Here is a 17,561-nt window from a genome sequence, read left to right as displayed (position 1 = left end):
ATGACTAGTTACAGCACTTACTTCATGTTAAAGAAGACAAAATAAGTAAAGGGGAAATATTAACGGAGTGCTTTGTAAGGAGGATTACAAAATAAATCCCAAACCAGTTTGCCTACAGTAGAAAAAACCCCAAGAATTCTGCAGAATGGCCTGTGAATGTACTATAAACAGATGATAGAGTCTTCTTTCTCAGTTTATAACCTACCATTTTAATTTTATTTATATTTTGTTTATTTTATTTTGTACCTGTAAAGAATGAGTAAAAATACTTTAAAGCTGTTTTATACTGCCTGTTTTGGGGACACCTGAGGAAAACTTGCTATTCAAAAGTATTTTTACTGAACTTTGATCTGTATAACCTTACACAACAATCCAGCAAGTCTTTTTTTTTTTCCCTTTTTGTTTTAAAAGTTTAAGCTTATTGCTCTTAAACTTAGTATGTTTACAATGAAAATTTGCTATGGCTATTCATTTTCAGTCTGTTCCATTGCTAATTTTGACATTATGATTCCTAATAGCTGCATATACACCACAGACACCCTTTGAAAAAAACCCAGTTTTTACTTACTCTCACATTCCGGATCACCGCACTTCTTCCATTCTGAAAGTACCTTTGTACTCTGCACACTTGCTGAAAATGAAATTACTAACAACAGAATTCTCTGATCCAAGATCCTTGACATTTTATATTAAATCCAGAATGCACTGAAACTGTGGAAACTGCATAGATGTGCAGTTAGCAAGAATAGTCTACATTTTTCTTAGCCTAACAAAACGTTGCAAGTAAACTTTCAATCCTATTTTCCTTCTCTGATCTGCTTAAACAGAAGTACACTATGCTAACTTGCTAACAATCTGCAGAGTCAGGTGTCCTGATTATACACATGCATTAATAATTAACTATGTTCTGATAGCTAAGCTGATGTTTTGAATACAAAGAAAGCAGTTCTGGTCAAATCAAAATTTAGCCTCTATCAAATAGATTCTTCTGTACTGAGTTTGTAGAAGATTGTGCCTGGGGAAATTCAACAGCAGTTGTATTAGGATTATTTCTGGATCATGAATGCATTTTTAATGTACCTCTTTCATCTGATTTTAAAATGGTGTAGTGTGATGACCAGGAAGCCTGGCAAGGGCTAAGACAGCCTACTATCTACAGCCTACACCACATTCCTTCTACATTATCTTTACAGATGGAGTTCTGCATAGCTGACATCAATAAAGGATGAGTGGGCCAAAGGAGGAGGCCCTGTGGAGAGAGGATGGTCTTGTTTTGGTTCTGAAGACCTGAACAGAACAAAGTCATATGACTAGAACTTTGAAAGACACCATGGGCAAGAAGGTAACTTTTGCCTGAGTGAGGGTTTAAATATTTAAGTATTAAAGCACACACCCTGAGGGTGCTAATAAGATTATTGAAGTACATGCTGCCGCATACATGACTATATTACTCAATCTTCCACCTAGATTATGCTACATGTAAAGAAGGAGGAGAATAAAAATGGGACTGTATGTAAGCCAGATAGAATTTTCATGTACTTAGCAAACGACCCAAAAAGATCTTGGGGTCACTTGGTGGGTTACTCTCCTCTCTTCACAAGCAGGATGCCTGCTTGGTAAGCTTCTGCATAGGATTATAGTTATTACCCAGGCTAACACAATATTATTGCTATCATTAGAGCTCTGTCACATCTAGTGCTGTTTATCAACAGCAATTCCAAGTCTGTGTTTCTGTTGTTTCAATAAACCAAACTATGTGTGCTATGTGTGAATCTGGGACAGTGAAGGTTCTCACTGAGCACAGCTTGATCTGTAGTTTTGGATTGGTAAATTGCACTATTTGTGGATTTGTGAAAAGTGAAAGTTATGAAAGTTCTTATTGAACACAACCAGACCTATAGTGCCAAATTGATTATAATCATAAACCAAGCCTGGCCACATTCAGACCCTCTGATCTCTAAGGACCAGCTGGAATGCAGGGGGTGTTATTTTCTGTCAATCTCTATACCCTTAACATGATAGATGGACTATCAATTTTATGCTTGTATTGTTTTGCATTAATGCTAACCTAGCTACTGACAGTGTTCTAGCTTTTTTTGTTTGTTTATTTAACTACTTCTTTTCTGTGCACTGATACGTTTTAGAAAATTTATAGCTGGTCAATGAGAACTCAGAACACAAATGTTTTCCACATACTCTTTTGGAGCTTTCTCATGCACAAGATCTAAGTACAATCCATCTTTTAGCATGGGGAATGCCTACTTGGCTCCAAAGTCTTAAAGGTGCCTGGCAGTTTTCAGGCTTGTAAGACAACTAGAAAATCCATATGCTATCTCTGCATCATGAATCACAGAGCAATATAGCAAAGCTAAGGAAATGACATGCCCCGCTTTTTAAAAAATACCGTTTCTTAGCAACCTAGTATCCAATATGTAGTTATAAATATTTTTTTCTCAAATATGTTATGCTTTAAAGTAGTAATTGTGCAGGGAGATGTACAACAGTTCTACAGGCATTAAGTTTTGCTATAGATGAAAACCTGCAGAGAATCAGAATACCAGGTTGGGAGGCGGCCTTAAGGTTTATCTGGTCCAACTTTTCTTGGTAAAAGCATGGTCTAAGACGGTCCACATGACTCTTAGAAGTGTCAAAACATTTCGGCATCCACCACATTATGGGGAGATTGTTCCAATGGTCAATTGCTCTCACTGTGAAATATTTTCCTCTTTGGTCTAATCAGAATCTCCCCTAAATGTAGTACTCATTTTCTTTTACATGTGACTTTTTGTAAAAAAAAAAAAAAAAAGTCTCCATCTTCTTTCTTTGCATCAGAAGCAGGCTTTGCTTCAAAGGTTTCATATCATTGTCCCACACTTCTTCGGTGACCTAACACAATATATCCTGTTAACCTATAAAAAAAGCGCTTCACTTTTCCTTTCCCACTGTCCTGCATGAGGGAGCCTCTTCTCCCTGCCTTCTTGATAGCGCCCCAAGAATCTGCATTCCTTCCCAACATGATTTTACAGTCATACGGTTCCTAGTAAGCCTGCCCCTCCTCAGTCCTGAGTATGACTCATGTAGAGGTCACTGTTCTCTTTCCACAAACGTAAGCTGTATCCTACTTGCAGCATAATTTCCCCTTCCTTCTGCTCCACATCTCAAACCTGCCAGACACTGGTGCTTAGCCTGATTGACAGAGCCACCAAAAAAGGGCACAAAGTGAGCCAGGGTCACCTTAACCAGCAGTGGCCTGCAAACAAAAACTTCACAGAGACGACATGTCCCCCGCTTGCAATCTAACACTTTGGCCCCTTCTTTTGCCACATGACCTGATAGTCAGGCAGCCTATCCTGTGACCTGTTACACCAGCTGTCTCTGCTGTTATCTAATCCACTGGAGAGCACCAAGGAATACAGTGCAGATAGCACCCCCTGTCACTCCTGACTAATGCTGCCCCTTTTTTTCATTCTCAAGTCTCTACAAAACAGATTGGTGAGAAGGAATAGAAAAGTAATTTATATTGGAAGGACTTATCTATATACTAAGTGTTTTTCAAATTTAAAAAAGAAAAAAAAAAAGGAAAAAAGGACATTTTTATCCAACTGGTCAGAAGTCTTACATAGTCTTAGTTAGTCTTACCTAGTCGCACACCAAACAGAGAACATGGAGCAAAACCCAACAGTAGGCCTAGAAAGTTTAACAGTCTCTTTTTGAGCCTGGCAACATGGAGCCCATTCACCTAAAATTGGAAAAGTGAGGTATTCTGACATCTAAATTTACATACTTAAGTAGGTTTGTGGGGGAGAACAATCAGACCCACATCTTGAGGTCTCTACAATTTTACTTAATTTGTGAAAATAGCTCTGAAAATGGCACTGACTTCAGTTTCATAGAGATACCAAACTTAGTCCAAGTCTATGCATGGAAGTAACATCTCAGCTACTCCGTTAAAACTGCATTTGAAATTTTCAAGTTATTCTGAGCACTGCTCATTGTGTTGCCTAGTCACTACAAGCATTTTTCAAGGCTTAAGTGCTAACAAACCCTGTTCTGATCTCTGTTCTTTGTTCTTCTAGCAATTTGAATAATAAATCATATTCATACCAAATATTCTTTTCCTTTGGGTGCAAATCCTATACATAGCATAGGCTATCAAGCATGACTTATAATCACCTTTGAACTAAAGTCAAAGATTCACGGAGTTTATCATAGATAGATTCCAAAGGACAAAGTTGAAAGCTTTATAGCAGATAGAGTGAGACTTGAGTTAATTTCTGTTCTACAGAACTGAAGCGATGAATGTGAGTACTATTGCACATGCAAAGACAAACAACAATAATGAAAAATATCTACTTCCAATAACTTTCATTAGAATGGAACTACTTTTATTTGCAATGATACCTTAGTAACTGCAACTACTGAAGTAGAAAGGCAGACATCTCTTAAAGCATACTAGAATTCAAAGAAGGATCAGAATTAATGGAGTAATTGAAATAATCTGAGTAGCATGGCACACTGGAAGGCTCTTTTAAAACATGGTTTTAAAGAAGTGAAGATGTTGCATTTTGCATTTCCTGGACCATTCAGTATCTGCATTGATAATAAAGACCAAAGCCTATCAGAAGTTGGTAGAAGTTCTACAGCTTTGGCTATACTGTTTTGATAGCACCAAAGGGCTCCACATAGAATGTAGAGTTTCATGGTGTAGAATATTACACAATATGTCCACAGCCAAAGCACTTTTAACAATATAGTTCTCTTGATGTCAGATGTTTGGAAAATACAAGTTGACTTTTACACTGAATCAAATGTCATGCCAGACAAATTTTGTTTCTTTAAACAAGTATCTTTTAAGAAATAAGTCAAAGGAAGAAAAGCAACACTAATTCACTCCTCCAGTTAGACAAATCTAAGAAGGTAACAGTCATTCATCACCCAGACCAAAACCAACTTTTTCAACCAGCATAACAAGTCGCAAGAAAAAGCCACTATTGCTTCTCTATTACAAGAAAGTTACAAACATGATAACTGACAGTGCATTTCAAAAATCATGGAAGATATGACTTTTATTACTTTGAATCTTGAGAACCTATTTCCAAGCTTTGAACATCTCACATTTGCCATATTATAGAATACTCCCATCTAATAAAAACTGCCTGAACCAGGAGAAAAAAAAACAGGACTGAATAACCTCCATAACAAAGATCTCTGTATTTTACTAATGCACCACTGCTGCAGCATTTGATCCCATCACAAATACACGTAGTCTCAGAGAAATTCTTCTTTGACAAGGGAAACTCATTTTTAAGATCTTGGACATACATTAAATGCATATGTTTACCCTGTTGTACCACAGTGATTTCTATATAATCAGCAGCTGAACCCGAGTCTTATACGTGGGGCCTAATCACTAGACCATTACTTTCCTGAGAAATCAAAGATGTTCCAGAAATCTATCTGTAAATGTATTGGTTTTGAAATTAGTTTTGCTGGAGGGCATCTCTAATACCTACTGTCTGCAGAAAAATTATGTTCAGGTTTCCTTTGAATAAAATATAAAGAAGCTGTTCCAAGAACAAAGACATCACCCTAAAGAACAGGAATTTGAAGAGGTATGCCCTTAATCCAAAGTCATGTTTCAGCTTATACTCAACAAACAATCTGTGTAACATCTACTCTGACAAGAACTCCAAGTGGAGCATTGTGGAAAAAACACATTCTTGGAGAATTCCAGCTTATCTGTGCATCAGGGCTAAAGAAAAAAACAGCAAGTAATGGTATCATCAGTGCAAAGTATAAAGGTTCTAAAACAACCAAACCACCAACAGCCTTCTTAAATTAAAGCTAGAAGGGAGCATGTGATGGAAACACTTCAAAAGACAAGCAGAGGGCATACATGGTACATTCCTTACATAAAGCATCTCTACTTCATTCTTGGAAAAGGGGAAAAACTATTGTTCTTTTGTCCACTTTACTTGAGTGAAAAGAGAACAAGGCATTTTTCCTTTGATCTCCACTCACCATTGTGGGAAAGGGATAAGAAAATGTTTCAATGATTTCCTACCCCTAAGCTATCTGCACTAAATACTCAGAAAATACAAACTCTTCCATCAAATTTAGTCTTGAAGTTGTCAGCTATTTTATGTTCTCATTCCTATCCACAGCTCTGACACTGTTTCAGGATAGAGGGGACCTTGAAGAAAAATGTATCAATTACTAGAAACACTACTGCTTTATGGTGCTAATAGTACACTACCATTTTACACTATTTCTGTAGCGCAATATTAATTGGAGTATTCAGCTTTTAGAAAACTTCAAAGTTATCACACACTAACATTCATATTACACTGAGCTGCTTAGACCTAGGAATGCTAACAATTAATGGCACTGCTTAACAAAGTAGGAAGTTTCTTCTAACAAACAATAAACTATCAATTACATCACAGCTTTGTATGCAGCAACAAAGCTCCTCTATTTTCACAGTCAAAAATACATTGCGGCTGGGAATATAACCTGAAACACCCTGAAATAATCTAGTCCTTAGCAACTGAACCCACCATCCTGTTGTTTTCATAAACCCTGTTAACATGGTGCTCTGCAACAGTGGTCAGAAAATTTCCACACTGACTCCAGTACCAGCCATTTAAACCTGTGCAGTAAATGCACAACAGTGAATCACACAAGCTCAATATCAGAAACATTATTCAATGTTACAAAAAAGTGTAACCAATTGAAAAAACTAAAATAGCTTCCAAAGGCAATTTGAAACCTGGAATTAGTCAAAACATGTAGACCAGTAACATTTACTCAGTTATTCAGTATTAAGGGTTTCTTTTTTTTGGTAGAACATTGTTTAACATCTTTAATAAGGCATTTGAACTTCTGTTTGTCCTTCAAAAAAGACAGCACATTAAACCACAACATTCTCTGAAGGGAAGGAAACATTGTTGGAAACTGCTGATGAGAATAAAAATTACTCTGTTGTAGAGAAGCAGAGGCAGACAGGATATTGAAGCAGCAAATGCACTGAAGTATCAGAACTCCTTGAGAAAGGGGAAGCCTGTGTTTTCCCACTGCTTATTTGTGCTGCACTCCATCCCTTACTAGACGTTACTTGAAGCCATGACATTCAGCATTTCAGAACACATAAAATCTGTAACTACTCTTGAGTTCAGATGAAAACTGACACACTCCAAGCTACAACTTGAAAACTACCTTCTAGAAAAATGAGGTGCATATGGCATTTTGTACACTAAACCAAGCTTACACGTCCTTCCATCCTGAAATCTTTCTGGGACTTCCTGGTCTGTGATTTGGTGGGTGTATCAGATAAGCCAATTCTCTTCCTGTCAAGACTGCATGGATTATAACACTACAGTTTAATACTCAGTTAACAGACAATTAAAGCCCTTAAGAATAATTCTGGATATACAGCTCGTTAGGTACTGCCACCTGCAATTACAATTCATACTTTAAATGTAGAAAGACTAAGGTAATACACCTGTTAATAGAAAAGATCAATAGGCATCGAGAGAGTAAGTAGTCTACAAAGCCACATTTATTTGCACTTATACAGAACAAAGCAACAGATGTTATTGTTTTCCATACAAAATTATATAAAACCAGTATTCACCTTCATATATAACACTACACCACCTTAAGTTTTATTAAGTACATTCAGAAAGCATTCTTGCACGCACACAACATTAGTATTAGGTAGTCCCAGGTATAATTACTGCAATGTAATTATTCCTAGTGGTATGAAGGGATCAAAGATTAGTCTGCAACTAAAATGAAAAGAATCCTGGTTGAGAAGCAAGCTGAAGTCTTTCTTCCACTGGCCACCAAAACAAGGATCATCATTGAACAGATTAACTATATCTAGAACACAGATGTAAATACTACCAAAGCTCCTGCAGAAAGCAGGTAAAGAGTGGTTTTCCAGACTGACTTGAGCTACTTTGGCCAGTGTTAACATTCCCATTTGAATCACTGCTTGCTTATGGATAGGAAATTTTTATAAAACTGGAGGATAGACAGACTTGACTAAGAGCTTGCAGCTACAGAAGAAAACAAAAAGTATAGATTCAAATAATTACTTGCCTTCCTACCCAGCACTAGAGAGATTTGCTTTACTAGGTCTTAAAATTCCCATTCTTGCACGGAATAGAGGGGAAAGGCAAAATTTTGTATTTCTAGTAATACTGCCTTCCTACATATAATCTAAAATGGGGAATTTAAATGTCAACAGGACATCTCAAACAATTTATTTAAAATGCACATTTATTTCTACAAAAAAAAGTATATGATACAGAAGAAATGATCACATCTACTTTAAAGGTTTACCTATTAAAATATACAGAGGATCTTAATGAGTACAGGATATTTAAAAAAAAAAAGATGCAAAGGAGTGTTAATCTTTTATTTTTACATTTTCAGGAACTTCAAATAATTTTGGTAAGTAACCTTTTACAAAATTATGTAAAAAGTACAAGAATGCCTGGTAAACAGTCTGCATTTTTCCAAAAGATTTTTTACAACATGCAATTCTTAAGGCAGCCTTCTCTTCCTCCTTACAAGGAATCCTTTCACTCAAATAATCTTCTGCTGCAAAGATTAGGCTAAGGAAGCTTGGTCTCTTCTGTTAACGCCTTTTGTCTTTCCTGTCTGATTTACGGTCTCTTTCACTCCGTGAAGTTCTCTTGCCTGACCGACTACTTTCTGATATAGATCTCTTTCTGTCAGATCTTGAACTTTTATCCTTTGAGCTTTTGGTATCTCTACTCCCACCTTTTGACGACTTGTGACTTCTATCTACTCCCGAAGCATCCCTTCGCTTCCTGTCTGTGCTCCTTCTGCGTTTTCTATCTCTGTTATGTCCTCTGCCTCGGCTACGACTTCTACTTTCACTACTGCTCGAGCTACTGCTGCTACTGTCCCTGCTCGTACTCCCACTCGTAGTGCTGCTGCTGGTGGAACTGCTCCGACTGGTACTGCTGCCAGTACTGGAACTACTTGCACTGGTAGTACTGCTTGAAGTGCTACTGCTACTACTGCTGCTGCTACGGTTATGACCAGTTTTGTTCCCTGCCCTGCCCCTGCTTCTACTCCTAGTCTTACTCTTACTTTCTGCACTCGGTGTCTGATTCTGCTCTGCCTGGGCTTCAACCACCTTTACAGACACCACAGCATTTTCATCTTTGTCTGTCTGGGGCTCTGTATCCTGAGTGGACTGAGACAACTGAGGTGACTGTGCTAGTGGCACAGACTGTGGCTGAGATAGAGCCTCAGCCACAGATTCTGTCTGAGCATCAGGTGTTTTCTCCTGTGTTTCTTCAAGTTCAGCTTTATTTTCTGTTTTGATACCTTTCTCCTTCTTGGGAGAAGGAACACTAGACAATTTTTCTGGCTGAGCATCACACTCTGTTTCTGGTTCTATTTCTTTGCCATTTTCATTTTCTACAGGTTCTACACTATCTGCCTCATTCATTTCAGCCATATCCTGCTCATTATCCACTGGCTGAATGTTTTCACTTTCCTCTTTTACAACTGTGACCTCCTCATGCTGACCATCCTGCTGCTTGTCATTCTCCCTCACCTCAGTAGGCTCTTCTACTTTCATCTCAGTGTCATGTTTCTGCTCCTCCTCTTCCTGTTCTTTTTCTGCATCACTATGCCCTGAACCTGAACCTATTTTTCCTTTTTCCTCCCCTACCTCTTCCATTTCTACATCATTGTGCTGATTACCTGTCTCCATCTCTTCCACCTGCTGAGCCACCTTACCCTCTTCCTGCTCCTTGTTCTGTTCTTCCTTCTTTTCTTCATTCTGCACCTCCTGATGTTCTTTTTCCTTCACAGATTGTCTTCTGGGCCTGGCCTCCATTTTGTTAATCTGCTCTGCAAATTCATTTCTCCTGCTTTCAAAGAGGGCTAGAGAATAAATGCATAAATAATAGTTAAGATAATCTACAGACAGTGAAGTCTATTTACCCTTTAACTATGAGCTAGTAAGTTATCAAATTGCTCAACATATAAATACTGCAATCTTGTTCTTTCTGAAGTAGCAAGCCATTCATGCATAATGAAAAAGACTGCTAGTTACCTTAAGAAAACAAAGCAAAGGGAAGAGTAAGCTCAGCTGAGTATTAGAACAATAAAGCCTTAAATCTAAGCTAACAAAAACTTTTTGACTTCATTAAAATCAAACCAACCAACAGTATTTCAAAATAATACCTTAATTTCCTGGTATTTATCTATTAAGGTTATACTTCCTAAGATAAATGAAAGACAGTAAAAATAAGCAAAAAGCTAGCTAGATATTTAGAAAGCTTAATTATTGTAGGCTATCCTACAGGATACTGGTGACAGACAGACAGGTGAGCTACCTTCTTTTATCCCCCAACCCCATAAAAAGAAGAAAAGCTCCTAAGGAAAAAATCAAACCAATACATTCTTAGTTTAATAAAAAAGAACAGTTGGACTACCATCAATCGCAGCATTTTAAATTGTTTTCCAAAAGAAAAATATAGTCATCCTGTGAAATAGAAATGAACACACATTGAGATAAAAAAGTCATCATAAAGTTCTAATGCTATGCTTAAGAAAATACTTCTCAAATGCTTTGTAAACACCTGCAGTTCCCTGGGTCTTCACAGAATCAGCCTTTTCAAAAATGAAATTGCTGCGTTTGGATACATCCGGGTACTAAAGTTAACTGAAAGGGCTGTTCTAAATTGCATACCTCTGAAATTACGCACATGCAACTTTTGACTTCTTGTAAGAGAGTCAAATCCCATTCAATATAAAAATAAGTCACTTAAAAAAAAGAGTAATATCCACTTACAATGAAGTGTAAGAATATAGTCTGTCAAACATGAAATTCATGTATTTAAGCATAGACTTAAAAGACATTTGTAAGGCAAACAAAGGGAGGCAAGAACAAGGACCTTTGTATCACAAACCCCACTTACCATTCATCTTTTTCTGTGACTCTTCCATCAGCTTCTGCGTAGCAGGACACATTCTGCCAGGTATGTAGAATAAATGAGGTTTTGTCCTTGTTCTTATGTATTTAATTATTTTAGCGTTATGTTCATTCCATTCTTCTTGCTGAGAAATGAAAGAAAATAACCCTGAGATACACAAGAACTGTTTAAACAAGAAGATCAAGAACAAAACAAAAACTCACCAACTGAGCAAGCTCAACCTTTTGCTCCAATAACCGCAGCTCTGTCTGTTTAGCACGTCTTTCTTCAAACAGTTCTCGCCTCTCATTTTCAACTTGTTTTCTCTCTTCCTCTGCCTGCACTTCAAGTTTTTGTTCAATTTCTTGTCGTCTCTTTTGCTAAAATAAATTAAATACCATCTTAATCTTTTTCCTACATCAAGAGAAAGTGTTCTAGTTTGATCCACTTAAAAATTTTCAATTATTTACACCATTAAAGGCATTCCTAATAACACACAAGGAAACACCTCCTAAACTACAGCTCATGGAAGAAAAGAGTGTCACCACCTGCAGGCACTTAATTTTCAATATAAGCTTTAATAAGTTGATTTTTTTTTCCCCCCAATTGCAGAAAAATAAAAGGAATGTATTTGAGGTATCAGGGAAATCAGGTAAATTGGGAGAGAAAGAAGTTAACTCCTCCAGAAACAAATGAAGGACTGCAGACCGGAGTTTGTGACCAACAGAAATTAGATTGTGAACATTTCCAGTATATTAACTGCTAATTACTATTATTATATTACTATGTTACTGCTATCCAGGAATGCTGTTTGTATGCCCTAGACTGCCATGTGCTCAGATTGTACAAGTAACTGTCAATAAAAATATAGAATTTCCTGCCTGGACAACAAAATAGCTGTGTTGTAAAACTCCTCAGGCCTCAACTTCGATTTACAGCAAGTGTATGTGGATGAACAAAAAAAGATCTCCATATGGATTCTCAGAAAAGTTTTGCAAGGAGCAGTAACTCCTCAAAGTCTCTTTGTGCAAACACATACTCCTATAAATTAGACAGGGACTCCATGTTTCTAGACCATCCTGATAAATAGCTTTTTGTTCTAATGCAAGCAGGCAAAAGTGAACTTTGGTCTTATCAAGCACATGACAAGTTACCTAAACCACCCAAATACTGAATCTGAAAGTAATCAATACCAGCACTGTGAGTCATCTCTGCTGACACTATACAGAAAATGTTTTAAGTTTAAATCTTTCTATCTGCTTCAACTGCACTGCTGAAATTCAAACTTTCAAACACTGTTTTTAATCTAAAGGTTGTTAGTGTTAACTGATTAACCCATTTAGTGCAACAGTAAACAAATACCATAGCATTCACAAATTAAAAGGGCACACTAGGAATAAAGTTACTACCATCACATATACAAGTTTTTTGAAGTAATCACTAAGCTACACAAAGCTTTTGCTTCAGTACAATCCCACATTTATTTATTAAAATCAGAAATTCTGGTTATCTCTACTGGAACAGGAACGACATTTTTAAACAGATACCATAACCAAGCAAAGATTTCTGTATATTTGGTTATAATTTAAACATCTGGAACACAGAAGGGTAGGCACTGCTTCAGCAATACTGCATCACTATTATTTCCAGAAATAGCCTATGACCTCTTAAATGGTTACCTGATTAAATTCCATTTAGTATTGCCTTTCTGTTTCCACAAAGGTCAGAAATAGGGTTACAAAGTCATAGTAAGAGCCCCTTTCCTGCCTCCCACCCTCATTCCCCTGCATTAAGACAAACAAAAACCTACATGCACTCCCACCAATTTGCTGCACCTGCAACCTACACTGCAGGGAACTTTCATTCTTACTTGAAACAACCACACAATTTTGCTTTATAATTTACAATCTGACAGAATTTAACGTAAGTACCCTCTCAGTAGCAATAGCAACCGTGGACTCCTGTTTAAATTTTTGAAGGGTGCCCATCAACAAGCCAAATATACGTCGATTCCTGAAAAAAAAAAAAAAAAAACCACAACAAAAAGAAATTTGAGACTCAGTTCAAGTACTAAGTTTTTAATTTGTATAAAGAATCAGAGACACTTTTCACTTCAAAGATACTTGTTTTTAAAGGCTTAGTAGTACCCAAGGCCATTAGCAATAGAAGACATACTGAGTGTGCCAACAGTCCAGGATATAATTTACAGTGACATATCATTTTGCTTACGAGTAAGACACAGCTCTTATCCGAACACAGAACAGCTAGCACTTGCAGAACTGGAAGCCTGCACATTTTTCATCTGGAAATAATAGGCTAAGGAAATACTTTTTAAAATCTTAAAGCAGAGGGTAGTGAAGAAAACAAGAGTCAAGTAAATACAGTGTGAGGTATCAATAAGGGAGCAAATGAGTTTTGTAAAAAGCACACACACCCCTCTCCACAATCCGCTTATACTATCAAGGAGAAATGGAGCCACAGGGGAGTGAAAGCTTATCTATTACATTTGCCCAACAATGAGACACTGCACTGTGGGATGAAACCAGAACTGCTCTCATCCAATTAGGTGTTGTTTTGAGAAAAAGAAGTAAAATTCTTCAACAAATTCCCATCTTCTGAGCAAGAACTAGTTTCTTGACTTTTTCATTCAACTTCTTTTCATTCAATCCCAAATTAAATCTTTACAACATGATGCAGACTCATGAACCTTTACTTGATTAAGTGAGAAAGGAAATGCTACTGTCTTCCCTAAGTACCACCCTACTGCAGTGGCACTAACCTCACATGGAAAGGTAAAAGTATATTAAATAGTAGAAACAGGAACAGATAAAAAATTGGAAGCAGAGATCACTGAAAGTGCACCCGTATATGAATGATATTCCAGAAGACACTGAGCAAAATCAGTTCAGTGGACATTATCCTCTTAAAGAACCTCCTTCCATCACAATTCATAGAGACTAGTACTGGTTTTCTCATCTCTCTACAGACTACTGAATTGAAAAGGAGTAAAACTACAATTCTGAGGGAACAAGCTTTTAGTGCCTGAAGGTCTAAGAAAGTTCAGTATGAAATGTGGAAGTCTCTGTGAAGGAAGCAATTAGAACCTAGTAATGGAAGCAGGAGCAGACACTAAGTGGGATTATAACTAAAGAAGCAAGCAAAGTGCCAATTTTCTCTGGGGACTTAATCAGAGAAGTTTTCTATAGCTCCTTATACCAGTTCTAATTCTTCTGTTTATTTGAGATGTAATTATTATTGCACCAAGTGACTTGCAGTCTGAAGTGGATGGAATCCAAGAGGTCGAACACAGTTGCAAGTTTGATTTTCCAACACCTCTTACAAATACAGCTGCATTTCAACTAGAATTTTAATAGCCCTGAGAAAAATAAAATATAGAAAAAAGGAGATATACATAGGAGGAATTAAAAAAAGCAGCAGGCGAAATGAAGGCAAGGCTGTTCACACAACAGGAAGTCAAAGTAGTACAAGAAAAGAAACATGATGGAACTACTCCACTTAAAAAAACGAGGTAGAGGGAGTGAGGAACTATACCTCAAACCCTCCTTCAACCAACAAAATAAATGATGAGCCAAGACAGCTGTAATAATCCAAGACGTTAAATAACCAATGAAGCTACAGATATTTCTGTCTCACTCAAATGACATTAAAACAGCATGAGCAAACCTGTTCCTGCAGGTGGCCTAAAAAGTAGAATCCATGTCAGTTAAGAGAACAATCCACATGTTGCTGTTTGTGAAGTATTTTCAGAGAATATTTTTTAAATTAAATTTTACACCATAATGGTAAATCTTCAACATAATCTTTGATACACAACAGTTTATGTGCAATACCTTTTAAATCTTAAGCTACTTTCAATGGTAGAAGTACTGTACAAAAGTATAGTTACAAAAGTACTATGTTAGTGTAAAAGAGATTTCCACATACCTTTGTTTTCCTTTCTCATCCATATTTTGATCTTGTATAAGGTCTCGACGTGTTCGCTCTTTGGAGGTAGCAACAACAGAAGATGGTAATGCTGGCTACAACAAAGAAAAACAAACGACTTTGTTCATCATGTTGCAGGTAGGTTTCTTCCTACACATCTCCATTTACTATAAATTACCTTTTTGATATCATCATCCTCTGCATCACTTTCTTGGCGTGATTCTCTTCTTGTCCGACGTTCTCCACCCAGCCTGAGGAAGAAAGTCAGTGGTCATTAGAGAATGTGTATTTAGGAGAGAATCTCTTCCAGCAAGGGAAAAATACAAGCACGTCTAGTCAGAAGAACCAACACTTCGGTAAAAATCTCCCCATTATTCCAACAACCAGTAAATAACATTTTACAGACAGAATCTACTGTTGGTGAATATCAGTGAGACAGACCAGTTTAAATTTTAATACAACTTGCAGAGTAATAAAAACAGAAGAATCCACAAATACCATATTTGACTTCTTAAAGTACCTTTGGAATTCATTCTTTTAAATGTCTGTGCTTCTCCAGAACCTCTAAAATGGCTACTGGTATAAAGGGATCACTAGATAGATTTAAATGCATTGACCTGGAAAGGTTGGTACAATTTCTTAAACAGGAAATACTATTTAAGTTACCTGCCAAATACCTATGGGAGAGAGGCAGAGAGCTTACCACTTGAGACACAGATGAACCAAGGCTTTAACAAAGAACAACTTAAAATAAATAAATTTTAAAAAAATCCTAAAATAAATAATTAGAGCTGAAGTTATTTTCAGCCTTCATTTTCAGCTTTGTGGCACAGCACTCTCCTGTTTCCCAGCTTCATTTTCTGCTAACTCAAAAATTCCAAAGCAAGCTTTGCTTTGGTCAAGAACTACCATTGCACAATAAGTGCCCACAGCACTTAAGCTCACCATTATCAGTCACATCTGATGGATTTGCACACAGATGTGAAAGCTCAAAACCCAAGTTCATCGTCACATTGCCTGTATTCAATTTATTGAACGGGAGGTCTCAGTCAAAATTCCGTTTGTGTTCATGGCAAAGAAACGTCAGTACTAAGAAGAACGTAATATAGCAGGTTGTATGTAAAATAAAACCAGAAAATTCCAAGTATCTTTGTATTGCCATATCTTTGTTTCACTGCTACCATCTTTATGTTGCTCTAAGGTATGAAAAAGATTTCATCACAGTGATTTGCTGTCATCCAAATTATTCCTAACAAGTCTTGAATAAGTAACATCCAAAGAAAACAGTGAAAGTCCCCAGTTATTACCAGTTTTTTGTTTACTGTTACAAATTTTCATTCAGAAAAGCAAGTTGGCAGCATCAGTTTTTGCACTCACCTACTGGATGCGCCTTCAAGATCCCTCTGTTTGGCTGGGGGTCCTCCTCCACTATCTGAGAATCCACGCCTAAAAAGAACACTTATGGTCTTAAACTAGGTTAGGTTAATCCCCAGGCCACCTCAAGTCTGCACAGTGTAATTATAATATGGCTTTACAGTCACGGTTAAACATAAATTCTATTCAGCTCTATCACCATTTGCTGTTAGTACTGCAGTGAAGTGTTCAAACACATTGCTTGTGAACCATCTAATTTCACCTTGAATTTCTGCACTTATTTAACTGAGTAGCTAAACTGAAACAAGCATCCCACTGTGTTTCAATAATCTTATCTGCAGTAATTTTCACGATGTAGTTTTATCCACATTTTAAAATCCCTCCTGCAGCACCTACCAGTTTTTTAATCAAAAACTGATCTAGAACGATTTCAAAGACAAAGTCCCAGCCACCATATAATACCTCCCATCATTTTGACGTTTCCCCTTATTTTTCAGCCCAACAGCTAAGAAGGTCGGGGAAAACCACCCATTTAAACTTGTTGCGACTCAACATGAAAAGGTGATTTAAATCTAACCCCCAAAGCCCTGTAGGGCAGCTCCAGTGCTCATTCAAACAGCACCGCAGCGAGCAGCGGAAGCAAACGTGGAACACACGACACCCAGCGCAATGGCACGAACCACGGCCAGAGAAAGGATGGACGAAACTCCACTGTCCGTTCTGTGCCTCCTCACCTTAGCAATAAGCTCCCACGCCCTCTACCTCCACCGGGGCCTGTGAGGGCTAACAGCCTGTTTTGAGGGGGCCTGAAAGAGACGGTAGCCGTTGTTAGTGGTGCCTGCCCGGCCCCTGAGGCGCCGCTGCCCGCCCGGCCCAAAGGGCCCGCGGCCGTTCCGTCCTGCGCTCCGCGGCCGTGCCCTCCCGCCAGGAGCAGGGCTCCCCCATCGCCGCGCCGGCGGAGCGGGCAAGGCCCGCAGAGGGATGCGGGGACCCGCGGCCAGCTCCGCGCCGCCCGCCCTGCAGGCCCGACGCGCGCAACTCCCCCGCCCGGCCCTTCCTTTGCGGGACAGCGGCGCGCCCGGCGCTCCCCGCCTCACCTCACATCATTGGGGTCCCGGCCCGTGAGCTTGCGGATATTCTCGTCCACGTGCTTGAGGCTTTCCTTGGCTTTCTCTAGCTGCTCCTGCAGCGCGCGCACCGCAACCGCCATCCCGCCCGCCGCGCGGCCTGGCCGGGCCCTGCGCGAGGCAGCGCTGGGAAACAGGGGGGACAGGCCCC

General features: G+C 38.4%; 2 protein-coding genes across 3 annotated transcripts in view; both read right to left on the bottom strand.

Annotated features, from left to right (window-relative positions):
• The window catches only part of MIA2 (MIA SH3 domain ER export factor 2), a 35,668-nt gene extending 34,862 nt beyond the window's left edge, over positions 1–806 (bottom strand). Inside the window, exon 1 of one of the 2 annotated variants that reach the window (XM_066188466.1) lies at positions 569–806. In XM_066188466.1, coding sequence (XP_066044563.1) covers positions 569–683 — 115 coding nt within the window. In that variant the 5' untranslated portion in view covers positions 684–806. The remainder of the gene's footprint in view (positions 1–568) is intronic. The other variant, XM_066188465.1, reaches the window with a different exon arrangement.
• Positions 807–8,242: 7,436 nt separating this feature from the next.
• On the bottom strand, positions 8,243–17,532 carry PNN (pinin, desmosome associated protein). The gene is made up of 9 exons (XM_066188464.1): positions 17,381–17,532; positions 17,018–17,089; positions 16,287–16,355; positions 15,088–15,160; positions 14,910–15,004; positions 12,896–12,977; positions 11,189–11,344; positions 10,971–11,109; positions 8,243–9,930 (listed from the first exon to the last, which is right to left on the bottom strand). Exons 1-9 carry the CDS (start codon positions 17,491–17,493, stop codon positions 8,645–8,647), a joined length of 2,085 nt encoding a protein of 694 aa, XP_066044561.1. The 5' UTR covers positions 17,494–17,532; the 3' UTR covers positions 8,243–8,644.
• Between the last annotated feature and the right edge of the window lie 29 nt (positions 17,533–17,561).

This window comes from Chamaea fasciata, unplaced genomic scaffold (assembly GCF_029207755.1).
Source record: "Chamaea fasciata isolate MVZ Bird 193981 ecotype frontalis unplaced genomic scaffold, bChaFas1.0.hap1 SCAF_7, whole genome shotgun sequence".
Taxonomy (NCBI): domain Eukaryota; kingdom Metazoa; phylum Chordata; class Aves; order Passeriformes; family Sylviidae; genus Chamaea; species Chamaea fasciata.
The sequence above is the reverse complement of the archived record's forward strand: the minus strand, read 5'-3'. Positions and strand labels throughout refer to the sequence as shown.